The 19,864-nt window shown below is 42.2% G+C and overlaps 2 protein-coding genes across 2 annotated transcripts; both read left to right on the plus strand.

Annotated features, from left to right (window-relative positions):
• Window positions 1-675: 675 nt before the first annotated feature.
• On the plus strand, window positions 676-2,459 carry LOC122114941 (transcription elongation factor A protein-like 3). Its single transcript, XM_042688211.1, has 3 exons — window positions 676-844; window positions 1,311-1,386; window positions 1,704-2,459. The coding sequence occupies exons 1-3, from the start codon at window positions 793-795 to the stop codon at window positions 2,332-2,334; spliced, it is 759 nt and encodes a 252-aa protein (XP_042544145.1). The 5' UTR covers window positions 676-792; the 3' UTR covers window positions 2,335-2,459.
• A 13,900-nt stretch (window positions 2,460-16,359) lies between these two features.
• Tceal1 (transcription elongation factor A like 1) lies at window positions 16,360-18,433 on the plus strand. Its single transcript, XM_042688182.1, has 2 exons — window positions 16,360-16,450; window positions 17,252-18,433. The coding sequence occupies exon 2, from the start codon at window positions 17,284-17,286 to the stop codon at window positions 17,821-17,823; it is 540 nt and encodes a 179-aa protein (XP_042544116.1). The 5' UTR covers window positions 16,360-16,450; window positions 17,252-17,283; the 3' UTR covers window positions 17,824-18,433.
• Window positions 18,434-19,864: the final 1,431 nt, after the last annotated feature.

The following is a 19,864-nucleotide window of genomic DNA, read 5'->3' on the forward strand; positions in this document are numbered from 1 at the left end:
CTTTCAGGTAAGCAGCTCCTTTCCCTGATAGGCACTCCCATCAACCTCTGTAGTAAGGCTGAACTTGGTTTTCTGTGTTTCAGGTTTTTTGTTTTTGTTTTTTTAATTTTTAGATAGGATCTTGCTAAAAGGCCCAGGCTGAACTCGAACTACCCATTCTTCTATCTGACCTCCCAAATTGCTGGGATTACAGGCCTGAGCCACATTGCTCAGAGTTGGTTTTAAAAGTTGGTTGTGCCTTTTGGGAAAGTTGAGTACCCGCTCTGATCGGATGTCACACCTGTAATGGGCACCTAAGAGGGTTGCACCGTTTCTGTGAGCCATGCCAGGTAAAGCACCTGGGATCAGAAAGCCCCAATTCTCTGTAACTCTTGGCTTCAACACACACGCGCGTGCGCGCGTGCACACACACACACACACATACACACACACCCCACACCACACCACACCACACCACATCACACCTACAGCCTGTGTCTTCTTGGTCCTTTGAGGATGGGGTTGAGATGGGTCAGGAGTGGGGGGGGGGGGAGGCGATCGAGGGTGACGCGACACTCACGTGACCGGCCAGGCGCCGACGTGGGCACCAGCCCCGCGCCCGCCCTACTGTCCAGTCCTGGTGCCCGCGCGCGCAACCAGCTAGCTCACTGAGCAGCTTGGGCTGCAGGCAAGCGGCGAGCGGGCTTCTGCGAGCCCGCGGAGACGCAGGCCTGTCCTGAGTCCCCTCAGGTTAGTGTGGAGGTGGACGCTGCCAGCTGACCCAGGTCAGGGGTGGAGGTGGATGGCAGCTGGATGCAGGAGCAGCAGCTGCTGCAACCGGGTGGGGAAGGAATCAGCCAGACTGGTGAGGAGAGGGGCACTGAGCGGGCAGGGCAGCTGGGGAGGGGTGACAGGGCGGGAAGGCGAACCCTGCGGAGGCTCAGCTGCCTTGCCCACCCCCAGCCCTCCATCCATTTTAGAGTAGGCAATGGGGTGGGGGGTGCACCCCGCAGTGCGACGGTGAAAACGTAGACGCGTTCTGGAAACAACCCCCCTCCCCTCGCGCTCTGCGCCTGCCCAAGAAGACAAATTGATCCCAACCCAAAGGCAGTGGGGGCGGGGCAAGGCGCCTCTGGGGAGGGAGGGGACACAGATCCAGAGGTAGTTTGGAAAGCATCCTGGTTTGGAGCCAGGGCCTGAGAAGAAATGGCGGCTGGGGTGCGCGGGTGGAGGCTGAGGGTGGATGGAGGGGAGCAGAGGGAAAGCTCGGTGAGCAGGGTCCGGATTCTGGAGAGGAACCTGGTCCAACTGTCCCGTCTGTCTGTCCGCAGGTCTGCGCGTCTGCTGTTCCCTGCGCTGTGCCAGGCCTGAAAAGGAGGCACAACCTGTCCTGATCTCTGCAGGTCAGTGGAAGGTGGCAGCATGGACAGGGACTCCGGAGGGCTGAGAGTACGGAGGGCCTGGCCAGGGCAGGATGTGGGTTTCGCTGCTTGTCCCCGACCCCCACCTGTAATGCACACACCTAGCTGTACTGAGGGAGCAAGGAGAGGACAGCAGGGCCAGACAGCCTGGGAATGGTTGGCTCGTGTGGGGGAAAATGTGGGTTAGGGGCAGGTAGGAGGGCACTTGGAGACCCCCATAGGGACGAGATACACCCCTTTCCACACTGGAGGAGCCCTCACTCTTCGTGTCTCCTCTTCCCTCACCCCTACCCTCCAGGTCAGGAAAAGGAGGCACCATCGCGACATGGAGAAACTCTCTAGCGAAAACGAGGGCAAGCTGGACAAGGAGGGAAAGTCAGACGATGAAGTAGAACCTGAGGCTGAAGGGAAGTCAGAGGAAGAAGGGAATCAAGAAGAGGAGGGGAACGCAGCACGCGAGGGCCAGCTGGAGGGTGAGGGAGGGCCAAAGGAGGAGGGCCACCCCCCGGATGAGGACAAGTCAGGGAAGCAGGGAAAGTCGTCAGAAGATGAGGGCCAGCCACCAGGTGAGGGCAAGGCAGAGCCCCAGGCCAAGGCAGCCAGCGAGCCGCGCGCCGCCGAAAAGCGTCCGGCTGAAGATTACGTGCCCCGGAAAGCAAAAAGAAAAACCGACCGCGGGACCACGGATGACTCTCCCAAGAACTCTCGGGAGGACTTACAGGACAGGCATCTGAGCAGTGAGGAGATGATGAGAGAGTGTGCTGATATGTCCAGGGCTCAGGAAGAGCTAAGGAAAAAACAGAAAATGGGAGGATGTCACTGGATGCAAAGAGATGCTCAGGATGCATTCGCCCCAAGGGGCCAACGGGGTGTCAGGGGAGTGAGGGGCGGAGGAAGAGGCCAAAGAGGTTTACACGATATCCCCTACCTTTAACGCCCTTGGCCTTAGATTCTGATTTCTCTGATGAGAACTTTGCACACCCTGCTTTTCCTGGTAGATAAGCTCCAGGTCCTGTGCTTTTAACCTTAAGCTGATACTTTGCATTAGGTGTCACTGTCCTTACCAGCAGCCTTTTGACTCAAATACAGTGCTCTCTCTTTTAGTACTGGATTTTCACCCATGCATGTACATTGTAAAATAATAAAAAACAGTTCACCAAACTGCATATATGGCATCAGCCTATTTTTATCAAAATGTAACTATGTTTGCACAATGCATTTGTACATAGAGAAAACAAACTGTATGAAACCTCAGCAATGGTCATTCCTACTCCATGACCAAAAATAGATCTCTCCTGTACTGAAAAGTAAGTCTGACAACCTGACAGAATCATTGTTCTATACCATTCTCCTGTAGTATGCCATCTAGCGCTTCCCTGGGTGTCACCTGATCAGTAGGCGTTGCTACCATTTCTTTTAAATCTGTTACTACCCAGTGGCTCCTCTGTGTCACATTTTTGGCTTTCCCTCTCTGTCTGTCTGTCAGCGGTGAACCTTGAACTCAGGATATCAAGGTGAGGTCCCTGAACTCTTTTGATCAAGGGTAGTGCTCTACCACTTTGAGCCACAGCACCACTTCTGGTTTTTGAGTGGTTAATTGGAGATAAGAGTCTCATGGGGACTTTTCTGCCCAGGAAGCTTCATACTGCAATCCTCAGATCTCAGCCTCTTGAGTAGCTAGGATTATAGGCATGAGTCACCAGCACTGGGTTTTTTTTCCCTCTCTCTCTCCTGTCCCCACTTTTTCCTAAACAATATGGATTATGTTTGCCATAATAAAAATTTTTCAAAACTAAAACCAGAAAAAATACATAATAAGCAATTGCTCAGTTAAATGTTCTTAGGAGAGCTGAAAACATTTCTATTGTCAGAATGTGCCATAAGTAAAATTCACATTACCTCTGGGACCTATAGCTGACAAAGTTAACTTAGTACTTAACCACTGTTTTGAGGGTTAGTCTTATTATCTATAAAATGGGAATAATAATAACCTCATAGGACTGCCTGGTGTATCAGATAACATGCCAACAATGTGATATGTACTAAGGTGGCTCCCTGACAGTAGCAAAACCCTGGCCAGTCTGAAACACCTGGTTGGGGGTGGGGGCAGGATTGAAGGTAGTTCTCACATGTGCCTATGTAAGTTTACATAGCTGAGAAGTGGTGTCACTCTACTCCAGATGCTACCAAATCTGGTGAACATTCCTGTCCTACTGTACCCTCTACTTACACTCCCTGTTAACAACCCCTCTTCTATTGGAGTCCTCTTGGTGATGAGACCCTCTACTTCTATATAGTCCACAAAAGGCCAAAGACCCTATTTGGCCCCTATAAGGAGTATACATAAAGCTTTTCTCCTTGCTGCAGAGTTGGGTGACATTTTGGATTTCAGAACATATATATTCAATGGCTAAAAACTATGCAAACCATGCAAAATTCAAAAGAACTCTGAAACATTTCTGATTCTAATTTTCTCACAAATAAAATACAAAGTTCTCTGCCTGTGCTCACCTCACAAAAGAGCTGAGTGAGTTTTTTGTTCTAATTTTTTAAAAGATTATCTCAATTAATTTTCCAAAAGAGACTCACCCTTCCAATGTAAGAGAAGAAAAGTTTAAGAGTGCAGTGTCCAGGAAGGAGAAATCTCTGTTACTCAGTTTTCCCATACTCTCAGAAGCATTGTCTGTCGGCAGGGGCTTACTCTGAAGAGGGAGTATGAGAGCAATCAGTCCCATCCTTCAAAGAAACAGGGATGCAGAGCTCCCTCAGGATGGATGCTGTAACCAAGATTCGGTCTGTTTTTATCAATTGGAAAGCTCTTGAGATCTAAAGGCATATCATATCATTTGCTCCCTAAATAGTTCATATCTGTTAATTCATGTAATAAATATACCCACGAAGGGCATCTACTATAGAGGAAACTCTCAATAATTAGGAATTCAAAGTGAACATCTTTGCAGATATCATTCATCCTTTCCCTAATCCCTCTGTATCCCTGTGCTTTCTCAATGGTCCCAAGTACAAAATGGCTGTGAAATTGATCAACAGTTTTGACTTCCTTTACCTCTCTATCAGATGACAATTGAGTTGGTAATCTGCCAATAGCTTGGGCCAGAGGTGAGTCCCTAATGTGGTACCATGTCCAGAGGGAAGGTAGATTATAATGGTTTTCTTTGAGTAAGGAGAAGTAATACTTTGACCTTAAATGGAAACAGTTCAACTTTCAAAAGTATCAGTCTGATATCTAATTCATCTATTACAAAAATGTACACTTTTTTTTTTTTTTGTCGGTCGTGGAGCTTGAACTCTGGGCCTGGGCGCTGTCCCTCAGCTCTTCAGCTCAAGGTGAGCGCTCTACCACTTGAGCTACAGTGCCACTTCCGGTTTTCTGATGGTTTATTGGAGATAGGAGTCTCACGGTCTCTCTTGCCCGGGCTGGCTTTGAACCGCAATCCTCACATCTCAGCCTCCTGAGTAGCTAGGATTACAGGAGTGAGCCACCAGCTCCCGGCTAAAATGTACACTCTTAAAGTATACAGCTCATTGTATTCAGTATCTTCAAAGTTAGTCATCCGTAGTGGACATCTAATTTTAGAACATTCATCATCCAATAAAGAAGCACTGTATGTAGCTGCAGATTGTGCACTTACCTCTTATACCCCCAGCCCTCTTAGTTGTTAGCAATCACTAATCTACTTTTTCTCCATGTGCTTGAATATTATTGACATTTCATATAATCATAAATATATGCTTTTGAGAATAGCTTCTTTCAGCATATATTGTTGCAGCATGTAGTAGTACTCCATTTCTTTTCACTGTCTAATATTCTTCCATTAAGTGATAAGCCACATTTTAAAAAATCTATTCATCCACCTGGGCACTGATAGATCCCACCTGTAATCCTAGGAGGCTGAGATCTGGGAATTTGGGTTTTAAGCCAGTTCTGACAGGAAAGTACATGAAACTCTTTATGTTCAATTAAGTACCAAAAAAAGCCTTAAGTAGAGCTGTGTCTCAAGTGGTAGTGTGCTAGCCTTGAATGAAACAAACAAAAAGTTGAGGGACAACCTCCAGGTCCCGAGTTCAAGCCCCAGGACCAGAACAAAAAATCCATTCACCAGCTTGTGTATATTTGGTTTCTTTCCATCTTTGGCTATTCTGAACAGTACTGCTATGAATATTTGTTCAAAAGTATATTTTGAACACTTGTTTCAATCCTTTGGACCCTAATACAAAAACAGTAAAAGCAAAAACGAGGTAAGGATTAATGGATCTAGTGCCTGCCTTTCAAGTGTGAAGGTCTAAGCTTAGACCCTAGTACCTCCCCTTAAACAGTTGATGGTTAACATGGGAGTGCTGTTTTAACATTTGGAGAAACTGCCAAACTATTTTCTGATGTGAAATTGCCATATCATATTCACACCAATGGTATATGAACGTCCCTATTTTTGCATATCTCACCAGGCTTCTTATTGTTTTTCCTTTCAGTTTTATCTATCTGAATTGGTCTGAAGTGCTATCCTCTTGTAGACTGATGTACATTCCTATAATTACTAATGATTTGAAAATATTTCACTGGGATAGTCACAAGGGTTATGTCTTCTTTGGCAAATTTTCTATTCAAAATATTTGCCTATATTTAAATTGGTTTCTTGTTATTTTATTGTTCACTAGTAAGAGACTTGTTTGCTCTAGATCCAATTCCCATATCAGATACATGATTTACAAGTATTTTGAATCATTCAGTGAATAGTCTTTTTAATATTTTTGATGGTGTCATTTGGGACACAAAAGTTTTCTTTTCATTTTTATTAAGCCCAGTTTATTTTTATCATTCTGCATATATACTTTTGATGCCATGGCTAAGAAAACATCTAAAATGGTTATGACTATATATACTTTTCTCTAAGATTTACAGTTTTATGTCTCACATTTAGTAGGTCTATGATTCATTTTGAGTTTTAATACAATGTGGAATAGGGGTCTAAATTCATTCTTATGCATGTAGATATCCAGTTGCCTCAGTACTATTTCTTGGGGAAAAAAAACTATTCTTTTTTCATTAAATAGCCTGGAACACTTCTTAAACTTATTAATCATGAGTGTTAGCGTTTAATTCTATATTTTTACTTCTGTCTCATTGATCTATGTGCCTATGCTTAAAACCAGTGCCACACTGCTTTGATTACTACCGTTTTAAAGGAAGTTTGAAAATCGGGAAATTTGGGCCACTAAATTTCTTCTCTTTTTTTCAGTATTGTTTTGGCTATTCTGGGTACTTGAATGTCAACATGAACTTTGAAATCCATAATTTTCTGCAAAGATGTCAGTTTAAAATTTGATAGGGATGAAAGTAAATCTGTAGGCTCATTTGCAGAGTGATACCACCCAAACAATATCATTTTCCAGTTCAGAAACCTAGTGTGCCTTTATGTTTAATTTTTCTTTAGTTTCTTAATTTTTCTTTTCATTTTTGACACACAATTCTTATATTTCTTTAGTTAAATCTATTACTCTTTTCTTTTTTTTGTGGTGCTTGGGATCAAGTCCTAGAGCCTATTACTTGCTGTACAAGTGCTATTCCACTGAACTATTTACCTTACCTATTTTATTCTTGTGTGTGTGTGTGTGTGTGTGTGTGTTAGTCCTGAGGCTTGAACTAAGGACCTAAGTGCTGTCCCTGAGCTTCTTTTGCTCAAAGCTAACACCCTATCACTTGAGTCACAGTTCCACTTCTGGATTTTTGTGGCTAGAGATAAGAGTCTCAGGAAAGTAGTCCAGGCTGGCTTCTAATTCAGATTCTCATATCTTAGCCTCCTGAGTAGCTAGGATTACAGACATGAGACATCAGTGCCTGGCCATTTGACACTTTTTGATTATATGTAAATGGAATCATTTTCTTAATTTTATTTTTGGATAATTCATTGCTACTTCATAGAAATGCAATTCATTTTGATATTGTATTCTGTAACCTTCCTGAATGTAGTTATTAGTTCGCAAAGCTTTTGAAGTGTGGTTACACGAGAAATACTATATACAAAATCATTTTAACTGTGAATAAAGGTAAATTTACTGTTGTTGTTGTTGTTCGTGTTGGTGGTCATCATAGGGCTTGAACTCAGAGCCTGGGCATTGTCCCTGAGTTGTGTTTTTGCTAGCATTCTACCACACTAAGCCATAGTGCCACTTCCAACCTTCTGGTGGTTACTTGGAGATAATAGTCTCATGGACTTTCCTGCCTGGGCTGGCTTCAAACTATGATCCACAGCTCAACGACCTGAGTAGCTAGGATTACAGGCATGAGCTACTTGGTGCCCGACTTAGATTTACTACTTTATTCCAATTTGAACAACTTTTATTTCTTCTTTTTGTCTAATTGTCCTATTTAGAATCTCTAGTACAACATTAAATAAAATTCAAGAAACAAAATATTCTTACTTTGCTAATGATCTCAGCAAAAAGCATTTAGTTTTTCACTATAACTGTAATCTATACATTATATCTGTGTATATTCTTAACTTTTCTAATTAACCAGCAAAAAGCTGCTGGATTGGAGGAATGGCTTAAGTGGTATAGTGCTAGCCATAAGCAAGCAAGCTGAATGAGGGCATAAGGCCTGAATTCAAGCCTCAGTACCAGAAAAAAAAATGTCTATTTCATCTAGGTTATCTAATTTGTTGCTAAATTAAAAAAAAAAAACTACTGTGTGGCCAATCAGCAAAGATGCCAGGATATAAAATGAAATTCAAATTTGCACTTGACCAGGCAGAAGTGTGGGTTGCTATAAGCATTCTATTTATAGCTGACATCTGAAGGGTGGGGAGTCTTGGGAAACTGAACTTTTAACCTTTGTCCTCTGTCCTAACTCTGAGGTGTTGATGTTGAAAACCTGCACTGGCCTACTGCCCAATTTGCACAAAACCAGTACTATGTCACTAGGTTTATGCTAAAATAAAAGCCTTTGCATGGTCCACCAACAAGAGCTAAAATAAAGTTCCAATTTCTCTTCTTTGGTCACTTGGTACTGGGGGAATTTATAGGAAGGGAGAGGGGAAAACTTGTTAACTAAATGCTGAAAAGAGAGAATTCTAGAGTTTATTTGAGCAGGCATAGACAGATTGTCATGCAGTTACCATCTTCTGCCCCAGGGAATTTGGGGCTTCTGACATCAGATGAGATAGTTGCTTTTCTACATATTGATTCTTTCAAAGCCTGTTCCAAACCATCCTTAAATGGATGCTGGAGACATTTCCTGAAAGACAACTGAAGATTATTATGTAAGGAATTTACGTTCAAATGTAATCAGGCCCTAACCAATTTCAGTATCAGAATTGAAGAGAATTATAGCAATCTAGAGAATTGATTAGTGTTGCAAAACACTATTAGGTGTCAGAAGTAGTGCCAGAAAATGCCACACATGTTGAAAGGTAATTGAGAAGACACGAGAGACATCAGAGATACAGGCTAAGCAATAGTTCTGTTAGATTTGCCACAGGCCACTTTAGTAAACTTGGAGAACATCTCCTGGAATCAAAATAGATCTCCAGCTGTGGAACAATTTATGCTCCAAGGCATAGTTAAAAACAATAGAGCCGGGTGCCTGTGGCTCATGCTGGTAATCCTAGCTACTCAGGAGCCTGAGATCTGAGGATAGCAGTTCAAAGCCACCCCAGGCCGGAAAGTCAGTGAGACTCTTATCTCCAATTAACCACCAGAAAACTGGAAGTAGTGCTGTGGCTCTCCTTGAGCTGAAGAGCTGAGGGACAGCGCCCAGGCCCAGAGTTCAAGCCCCACAACCGACCTACAAAAACACAAGACACAAAATAAACGAACAAAAACAGTGGAGAATCTGGGCATCGGAGGCTCACTCCTGTAATCCTAGCTATTCAAGTGGCTGAAATCTGAGGATTGTAGTTCAAAGCCAGCATGGGCAGTAAAATCCATGAGACTTTTTCCCCTAGTTAACCACCCCAAAATCCAAAAGTAGAGCTGTGGCTGAAGTGGTAGAGTGTTAGCCATGAGCAAAAATAAAGCTCAGGGACAGCATCAGGACCTAAGTTCAAGCCCCATAACCAGCACATTCTCTCTCTCTCTCTGTCTCTCTCTCTCTCTATCTGTCTCTCTCTCTCTCCCTCTCTCTCTCTATCTGTCTCTCTCTCTCTCCCTCTCTCTCTCTCTGTCTCTCTCTCTCTCTCTCTCTCTCTCTCTCTCTCTCTCTCTCTCTCTCTCTCTCTCACACACACACACACACACACACACACACACACATACACAATGGAGAAATTAGGAGGCAATTAGTGGTGTTAAACATCTGAGTATCTTCAGGTAAAGTGAAAAAGACAGCTCTGCCCAAAGGGTTTTCTATCCTTCAGAGACTGAGGGTATAGTCAAGACTGCTTCTTCAGGAATAACATAAGAGGTTTCAAACTGGTGTGGGCATATATTTTACTAAAATAATCCAGCTAATCACCAAATAGATATGAAAATAACAATAACAAGACCTAAATGGGCAAGGAAAACCTGCACCCAGAGCTTCTATTATATATTTTTTTCCTTTGTTGGTCCTGGGTCTTGAACTCAGGGACTACATTCTGTCCCTGAGATTCTGTGCTCAAGGCTCGGGCTCTACCACTTGAGCCACAGCACCACTTCCAGCTTTTCCTATTTTTACAGTACTGAGACTCCAACCCAGGGCACTCTACCACTAAGCCACATTCCCAGCCCCTATTATATATTATTTAGAATAGTTTCTTAGCCAGATGGGATACTGCATGCCTATAATCCTTGCACTTGAGAGACTGTGGCTGGAGGGTGCAGAGTTCTAGTACAGCCTAGTCTACATAGCAAGGCCTTATCTCAAAAATGTCCAGTTTCCAACAAAAAAAAACTTAAAGTTTGAGCTGGATGTTCATAGTTCACACCTGTAATCCTAGCTACTCAGAAGCTGAGATATAAGAATCACAATTTGAAGCCACTTGGGGCAGGGGAGTTTGTGAGATTCTTATCTCTGATAAACTACTCAGAAAAAGCTGGAAGTGGCACTGTGACACAAGTGGTAGACCGCTAGCCTTGAGAAAAAGAATCTTAGGGACAGCACTCAAATCCTGAGTTCAAGCCCCAGGACTGGTACAATATAGATAGATAAATAGTTAGACAGATAGATAGATGATAGATAGATAGATAGATAGATAGATAGTTTTCAAATAAATAGGAAATTCAAATGATCTATATACCAGAAAAAAAGACAAGCAGAAAACAGAAAACAGTCTCCTATGAGAGTTAGATCAGTTGGCTGACTTAATAATTTTAAGCTCCCTATGGTTGCTGGCATGGCAGGGATGCACCACCTTGTTCAGGTTCTCTCAATAGGAATGGAGTCTCTGACTTTTTTGTGCCATTCTTGGATCTTGAGCTGAGGGCCTGGCTGTTGTCCCTGAGCTTTTGTGCTCAAGGTTAGCATTTTACCACTTGAGCCATAGCTCTACTTCAGATTGTTTTGGTGGTTAATTAATTGGAAATAAGAATCTTACGGACTTTCCTGCCCAGGATGATTCAAACTGAAATCCTCATCTCAACATCCTGAGTATTAGCATTAGAGGTCTGAGCCAATAACGCCTGCCTTGGAATTTACTTATACTAGAATCATGGTAAAAATTTTTAAAAAGCCTAATATGGGCACAAAAATAGACATTAGACCAATGGAATAGAAGATCAGAAATTAGGCCACATAGATACAGGTATCTGATGTTTAACAAAGAAGCCAAAAACATACATTAAAGAGAAGGCAACCTCTTCAACAAATGGTACTGAAAAAAACTGGTTATCTAAATGTACAATATTGAAACTGGGCACTTACTTTTTACTCTGTGCAAAATTAATCAACAACCTTAATATAAGATGGGTACTGGTTGCTCACACCTATAATCCTAGCTACTCAGGAAGTTGAAATCTAAGGATCACAGTTTGAAGCCAGCCCTTCAAGGAAAGCCCATGAGACTCTTATTTCCAATTAACTACCAAAAATCTGGAAGTAGAGCTGCACCTCAAGTAGTAGAGCACTAGACTTGAAGAAAACAAACAAACAACCCCCCCCCTCACAAAAACCCACAAAAATAAAAAACCAAAACACCCCTCAGAGACACCCAGGCCCTGATTTCAAGTCCCATGACCCACATACATAAATTATATATATATATATATAACCTGAAGCTCTGAAACTACCATAGAAAAGCATAGGGGAAATATTTCAAGGTATAGGCAAAGGTAATAACTTTCTAAATAAGTCATCAGTAGCTCAAGAAAGAGAAGCAGGAATTAAAATATGGGCCAGATGCCAGTGGCTCACACTCAGGAGTCTGAGATCTCAGAATCATAGTTCGAAGCCAGCTCAGGCAGGAAAGCCCATGAGACTCTTAACTCCAATAAGCCACTCAGAAAAAGCTGTAAGTGGATCTGTGGCTCAAGTGGTAGAGTGCAGCCTTGAGTAAAAGAAGCTCAGGGACAGTGCCAGGACCCTGAGTTCAAGCTCCAGGATTGGCAAAAAAAAAAAACAAAAAAACAAAAAAAAACAGAAACAATTAGCTGGACATCAGTGGTTCATGACCATAATCCTAGCTACTCAGAAGGCTAAGATCTGGGGGCTGGGAAGGTTGCTCAGTGGTAGAGTGCTTGTCTTGAATGCAGGAGGCCCTGGGTTCGATTCCTCAGCACCACATAAGCAGAAAAGGTCCCAAGTGGTGCTTTGGCTCAAGTGGTAGAGCACTAGCCTTGAGCTGAAGAACTGAGGGACAGTGCCCAGGTCCAGAGTTATGGCCCACGACCAACAATAAATAAATAAATAAATAAGGCTAAGATCTGGAGGACTGCAGTTTAAAGCCAGCCATAGGAGAGGCCCAGACATGAACAAGAAAGCCAAGTAAGAATGTGAGGCCAAATTCAAGCCTCAATACTGGTATAAATAAATAAATAAAAATAAATAAATAAATAAAATACATTGATTCCCATGGTGTAAATCATGGGCAATTCCAAGCTATTTCATGCCATCATTGTATATGGATTTCATAATGCACCCTCATTAGCTAATACAATTCAGCACCAACACACAATTATCCATATATTTAAGAGAAAATTATTTTTAAAAATCTTCCAAGAAAACTCCAGGCCCATTTGTCTTCACTAAAGAATTCATTCAAGGATGAAAATACTAGTTTTTTGTTTTCTTTTGGTGTGTGTGTGTGTGTGTGTGTGTGAGAGAGAGAGAGAGAGAGAGAGAGAGAGAGAGAGAGAGAGAGAGAGAGAGAGAGTTTACAGCACTGCTCCCAGCCATTGGTAAAGATGGAATTTCATGAAATTTTTTAGCCATACTGGCCTGAACCTTGATCCTTTAATCTCCAAGTATCTGGTATTAGAGGTTTGAGCCATGGTACCCAGTTCTAAATAATACATGTTTCAAACAAATTCTTTCAAAAGGTCTTAGAGGAAAAGCTTTCCTCCATATATAATGAAGTCAGAATTACCTTGATACCAATATAAAGAAAAGTACAGACCTCAAGAATACATATGCAAAAATTCTCAACAAAATGTTGGGAAGTTGAATATAGGAAAATGTAAAATGTTTGTATGTTCATGTGAGGTTTATTCCAGGAATGTGAAATTTATTAAATATTTGAAAGTCAGTATAACTTAATATTTTAATATAACAAAAATACTACGCTAAAAATAAACTATGTAACTTGTGGGTGGGTAGACTGGAGAAAAAAACTGGGAGAAACCAAAGGAAGTGGTGACATTATCCAAAAAGAAATGTACTCTTTACCTGACTTGTTTAACTATAACCCCTGTTGTACAACATCTTTATATATAATAACAATTTAATAGTTATATATTATTTATTATATAATATATAATTTATATATAATAACAATTAAAAATAATATATATAACCATCTCAATAGATGACAGAAAAAGCATTTGATAAAAAGTTCAATTCTCCCTTCCCCTCCACAAATTATACCAACATCAAATACAGTGAAAACAGAGGTTATACCTCGGTGGAGGGACATACAAAGCAACAAAGAAATATCTTATGAATATGTTAGAAACAATGACAAGAAAGAAAAAAACATTTGAGTCCTTATCTTGGGGTTCATTTCACCTAACATCAACTTATCTGACCGTTTCTGCTTGTCTCAGACATATACTAGTTATTGTATAAAGGGAAACCATGGGACCTATGTTTCTTTGGGCTTAGCTTACTTCACTGTTTAAATAGGGATACAGGTGGACCCATTGCAACAATGAGATGTACAAGACGTTATGTCGAAAAACGAACTTTACAACTTTGGCACGGGGATGGGAGGCCGGGGGCAGGGGGGGGGGGGATGGGAAGGGATGGGAAGGGGAAACATAGGAGGAGGCAACAATGCTTGATAAGAAATCTACTCATAGGGCTGGGAAGTTGGCTCAGTGGTAGAGTGCTTGTCTTGCATGTATAAGGCCCTGGGTTCGATTCCTCAGCACCTCATAAGCAGAAAAAGCCGGAAGTGGGGCTGTGGCTCAAGTGGTAGAGCGCTATCCTTGAGCTGAAGAGGTGAGGGACAGCCCAGACCCAGATTTCAGGCCTCATGACGACCAAAAAAAAAAAGAAAGAAAGAAATCTACTCATTACCTTGCTCATGTAATTGTAACCCTTCTATACGGTATTTTCACAATTAAAAAACATAAAGTTCAATTCTCATTTATGAGCAAATGTCTCAGGGAAGGCAAGTATGTCCCAGGAACAGAGTGTTTATGTAGCATGTATTTAATCCCCAGAACTGCAAGTAAGAAAAAACGTTTAATATTTTTTATTGTAAAGATATTATACAGAGGGGTTACAGTTACATGAGTAAGGTAATGAGTACATTTCCTATGGAACATTGTTACACCCCCTCCTTTGTTTTTCCCCTACTATCCACTCCCTCCCCACCTCCCCAACTCCTCCCCCACAAAAGTTGTAAAGTTCATTTTCAATATAGTGTCTTGTATGTCTCTTTGTTACAGTGGGCCAATATGTATCCTTGTTTCGGCATTTTGTTATTTCCCTTCCCCTCCCCAAATTAGAAAATTGTATATAAAAGATGCAGGGCACTGGAATCAACTAGAGTGACAACAGGGGTTATATCATGGGGGGAGAACATACACAAGAAACAAAAAAATCACATAGTACATTAAAACAATAGTGACAAAGAAAAAAAACCTTTTGTGTCCATATCTTGGGGCCCATTTCACTTAGCATCATCTTATATGGTCATATGTACATAGCTTTTGACCTTTTCTGCTTGTCTGGTTAAGATTATCCTAGATGTATACTATTTATTGCTAATAAGGGAAACCATGGAACCTATGTTTCTTTGCGTCTGGCTTACTTCACTTAATATATTTTTTTCCAAGTGTTTCTGCAAGTAAGCTTTTTTTTTTAATTCAGGAAAATATAGATAGAAATAAAACTGCTCAGGTTGAGATATGGCATCTATAAGAAAACATCACAAAGTGAATTTAGCACCAGAGGAAAGGGACACAAATTTACTGAAATGAGAAATTTTATACATGAATTCTGTTCAGAAATTTACTAAGCAGTCTAGATTTAGAAAAAAAAAGTCTTAATAGTTCTGCTGGCCACTTATCCTGATAGTATAAAATAAAAGAGAGATAGTCTGTTCTCTGGAAGAAAGGGTATCTTCATGAGAAAGTAGCATCCAGGCATTTTGAATAAATAAGATATAGGCATGACCTAGGTGCTGGTGGTTCATATATTTAATCAATCCTAACTATTCAGGAGGCTGAAATCTGAGGATTAAAGCCAGACCAGGCAGAAAAGTTCCTCATCAATTAACCACGCCAAATCCAGAAGTGGAGCTGTGGTTCAAGTGGTAGAACCCTGGCCTTGAGCACAAAAACGCAGGGACAGCACCCAGGCCCTGAGTTGAAGTGGCACACATACGCACGCGCACACACACACACACACACACACACACATACACATCACACACAGAGATGTAGACATCAATTTAAAAAATATAAAACAAAAAACACAGTTAGTTCTAAAAATAAGTATATATGCATATTTTTAATCCTGCTACTCAGTATGTAGTCAACAGAACTATTGCATAATTTAATAGCAAATATCTTCTCTGCTCTATCTACCTTTTGGGGTCCAACAGCCCCAGGAGCAAATAATTGATTTAATGTATTAATATATGCTTTCTCAATTGAATCAGAAGCATTAAGAGGGCTTGGAGTCCTGTAAAATATTTTTATTCCTGCTATGAATAACTTGATATATATATATTTAGAGAGAGAGAGAAAGGAATGCTGTGCATTAACAGCAAGAATGCTCCTATTTCAGGCAATAAATACATTTTCTGGATTGTACTTAGAAGGAAACGTGTATATTTTGATCTATGAAAATCCAAGTATTTTTAGTTTTACTTTATATTCTTAATAGATGTCTAGAAGTGAATGCTTACCAATTTAGAATATTTGTAAGAGAAATGTGGGACTCAAAAACCCAAAATAGTGATATGAAGGGAAAATGAAGATTGTTTGACAAATGACGAGATGAAAACATCGCTTGTTGAGAAAAGAACTTGTTATAAATTCGTGAAGGTAAAACGGTCCAATTTCAATATTGTATCTGAAGGGCTGGGGGGAAATATGTGTGTGTGGGGGGGTGGGCCTTGGTAACTGAGGGAAGGTGGGGGGAGGGACGTGGTATTCAGCAGACAGGAAGAGGCAGGGAACAGATGCTAATTTTCCCCACCAGAAAAAGGATATAAACCAAAAGAGGTGAGTGACAATGTCCGCTGTGTCTAGGATCAGGATGCTGGCAGGCTTCTAGGGAATGGTCGCTGGACAAAATGGTAACTAGGGATCGGATCTCGGCAGTGACGTGTAGCCCTCACGTGACTCTGAGCCTATGTCTGCCCAAGTCCCTCTCGTCCTGGTTCTTTTTTGCCTGTCCAGACACCATCTCCCTATTAGCCCTGGGTCGAGAGGGAAAGCAGAAGGAAGTAAGTTCCCTAAATCCTCTGAACTCGTGTGATTGGCAGTGCAGTGCTATCCTGTAACCTCTGGGATCAGATAGGGATGGACTGTCCAGGCTTTTCCGTAGGCTCCAGTCCCGCCCCCTGAGTCAACAACTTCAGTACAGAAAATGGTGGTCTTGAGGGTGGGATGGGATGGGAAGGTGAATGAAGCCCCTCTGGCAGGGGGAGGTACAGAGAATAGGCAATAACTTTTAAAAATGACCTTTGCCGGGTGGGGAAGTCCGAGTACAAAGGACAAGGCTTTATTTGGGCTGGGGGAGGGGGGAGGAAAGAGGGCGTGTCTGAGAAGCGAGGTAAACTCCAAAGGGGCTTTCATGGGGGTGGCTGGTGGTGTCCAGAAAAATGGGTGTGCGTCAGTCTGTGTCTCCGCCTCTCTCCCTGCCCCCATACCCTGTCGGGCGTCTTTCTGCAGATCTGCACTTCTCAACTCGGCACCTCGAGGAGGGGACGACTAGGTGCACTACCGCAGAAGGACCAGGTGGCAAAAAGGCTTGAGCAGTGGTCCAGGACTGGGATTCAGTCCTGGAGACCGCTTAATGGAAAGGAGTCCTGGGTCCCACTATCCCGCCCGCTGTCACAGCGGGAGAGGACTGTAGCAAGGCCTGTTGGGGAAATGGTGGAATTTTTGGGAGGGGGGCGACGGAGCCACTGTTTAAAGAACTGGGCCCCATAACAGGGAAAGACAGGTATTGGAACCCGTGACGAAGTTATTGGTCCAATCTGCCAAGGATTGTGACTTTACGCTGCCTTTTCTTGTCTCTTAAGACTAACCGTGCTTGGAGAAGAAAATCCTCACCATGGAAAAATCATGCCAAGAAAAGAACGAAGAACCCCAGAGCGCTCCAAAGGCAGATGAGGGGCAGCCTCCGATGGAGCAGCCTCCCGAAAAGCAAAGTTCGGACGAGGATCAGAACTCGGAGGACTGCTCCTCCTCTGAGGAGGAGGAGGAAGAGGAAGAAGAGGAGGAGGAAGATGAAGAGGAGGAGGAGGAGGACGAGTTCTTCCCCGAGGAGCTGCTGCCTGAGCTGCTGCCGGAGCTGCTGATGTCACAGGAGCGCCCCCAGCGGCAGTGCCTCTCTGTCAAGGCCCTGCTGGAGGAGCGGCCTCCCATGGAGCAGCCTCCGTGCGGCGTGGGCAAACACAAGCTGGAAGAGGGAAGTTTCAAAGAGAGACTGGCTCGTTCTCGCCCACAATTTAGAGGGGACATACATGGCAGAAATTTAAGCAATGAGGAAATGATACAGGCAGCCGATGACATGGAAGAGATGAAAAGAGTAAGAAACAAATTGATGATAATGCACTGGAAGGCAAAGCGGAGCCGTCCATACCCCATTTAATGGGAGCTACTTTTCATGCTGCTTTGTCTAAGAGAATGGCCACCTGGACTCGCTTTGCATTTTCTTCCATGGCTTTTCCCGTTTTCTTACTTTTAACGTCTTGTGAAACTTCATTTTAGATGTTTGACTTGTAAGGGACATAAAAGTCTTTCTTTTATAACCTTCTAAAATCAGAATAGTGTCCATTTGCATGGAAAGATGTACATTATATATTGTGAAGTGAAAAAAGCAATTTTTAAAAGGTATATATAGTATCTCATTTTTTTAAAAACACATATTTATATGTTAATATGAAAAAAAACTAAAAGTACATACTTCAAAAGCTTAACACTGGCTATCTGTGTATTAAGAAATTAGATGAATCTTACTTTTACTTTCTGCTTTATCTGAATTCTCATTTTTCCACACATAATATACTGAAAAATGTGAAACAATGTTGAAAGAAACCTGTTAATTAGCCTATATAGATGTGACCGGTAATAAATATTTCTCAATCCTTAAAAAAAAGAAATGTGAATCCCTGTTCCTTCTGAATAGCATATGTAGAGATAAAAAAACCACACATTTATTATAATCGTCATATTTTCTCATTTAAGAATAAAACTTGCCTCACAGCGGTGCTATGGAACCAAAGGAGATAAAGATAGTGTGAACTGTGTGTTTTTAATTTCTCCATCTGCTCATATAGGACACCATTTCCTACAAATTTCCTTTAAATACACAAGATAGTACATAAAGGGAGTTTAACTATCCATGCCAATAGTTCCTGTGAGATTCTAGATGAGTACCACACTATTCCAGCCTTACTGTACTCTGGGATACTCCAGTAGCTGTCAGGCACAGCTCCCTCTTCATCAAAGTCTTCCTCCTTCCACTGGTCCCCAGAGCTGCTGATATCCTCAAGGTAAAAAACCTCACTGATTTCTTTGTAGTCTCTGGTGAGCCACAGCTGCACTGTGACTGTTCCAGGTACGTGGAGGATGCCCCTCTTCTAGCTTTAGTATTATGCATACCCAGGTGTATAACATCCCAGTGATGCTTGGACCTTTGATGTCTTCAAACAATGCTTACCAAAATAGGCCCTTTCTATTGCTCTTCACATAAAGCCTCTCCTTTTTAAATCATCATGAACTCCAAGATTCTGCTTGCCTATGTTAGAGTCAGTATGAACTATGCTTTGAAATTCTAGAAGGAACCCAGTGGGAGGAGTGTTTCCTCGTGTTCAACATTAAAATTATTTAAATAGTTTATGTACCAATGTTTCTCTTGTAAAAATGTAGAAAACTGGGCTGTACCCCTAAGTCAACTCTTCTTCGCATTAATGTTTGCTTTAGAGAACACATTTCCTTAGGGCTGGTAAAGTGGCTCAGCGGCAGAGGGCTTGCTTTGTATGCAGGAGGCCCTGGTTTGATTCCTAAGCACCACATAAGCAGAAAAAGCAAGAAGTGGTGCTGTCGCTCAAGTGGTAGAACACTGGCCTTGAGCTGAAGAGCTGAGGGACAGTGTCCAGGCTTAGAGTTCAGGCCCCAGACTAACCAAAGAGAGAGGGAGAGAGAGAGAGAGAGAGAGAGAGAGAGAGAGAGAGAGAGAGAGAGAGAGAGAGAGAGAGAGAGAACACATTTCTTTTATTCTTTTTTTTATTTGCATATGTGCCATGACATTCATCTGCATGGGTATTTCATGAGAATAACCCTTTGAAGGTGATGCTAATAACAGAAACTATCATTGCCAGAAGGTAGGTGTCTCTGAGGTGAAGAGCAGCTGGGAGTTTGCTAGTGCCCCACAGCAAAGTCCAACCTATGGAGAGTCTGTGCTTTAGGCTTGTCTGGGTTTCAGAAAAGGTGGCAGCAGCCACAACCTGAAGGATGTCCCTACACAGGCCAAACAGTGTTCCTGTTCAGCATAAAAGGATCAGTCTTCTCACCACAGGTCAGAAGCCATTGAATAAGAAGGCATGTGGGTGACAGAGAAAGAACTTTTATCAGAATAAGCTATCTCACTGGAAAATGGCTTGTCATCCTCAACTCTATGTTAGGAAAAG

Source organism: Dipodomys spectabilis, unplaced genomic scaffold (genome assembly GCF_019054845.1).
Source record: "Dipodomys spectabilis isolate Male_0828 unplaced genomic scaffold, ASM1905484v1 ptg000113l, whole genome shotgun sequence".
In the NCBI taxonomy this organism is placed as follows: domain Eukaryota; kingdom Metazoa; phylum Chordata; class Mammalia; order Rodentia; family Heteromyidae; genus Dipodomys; species Dipodomys spectabilis.

Bases quoted from the DNA above. Each gene is read 5' to 3' on its own strand.
- Tceal1 (XM_042688182.1), top strand. From the start codon at position 17,284: ATGGAAAAATCATGCCAAGAAAAGAACGAAGAACCCCAGAGCGCTCCA.
- LOC122114941 (XM_042688211.1), top strand. From the start codon at position 793: ATGCAGGAGCAGCAGCTGCTGCAACCGGGTGGGGAAGGAATCAGCCAG. The intron at 845-1,310 runs GTGAGGAGAGGG...GTCTGTCCGCAG, and splicing joins GGAAGGAATCAGCCAGACTG to GTCTGCGCGTCTGCTGTTCC. The intron at 1,387-1,703 runs GTGGAAGGTGGC...CCTCCAGGTCAG, and splicing joins GTCCTGATCTCTGCAGGTCA to GAAAAGGAGGCACCATCGCG.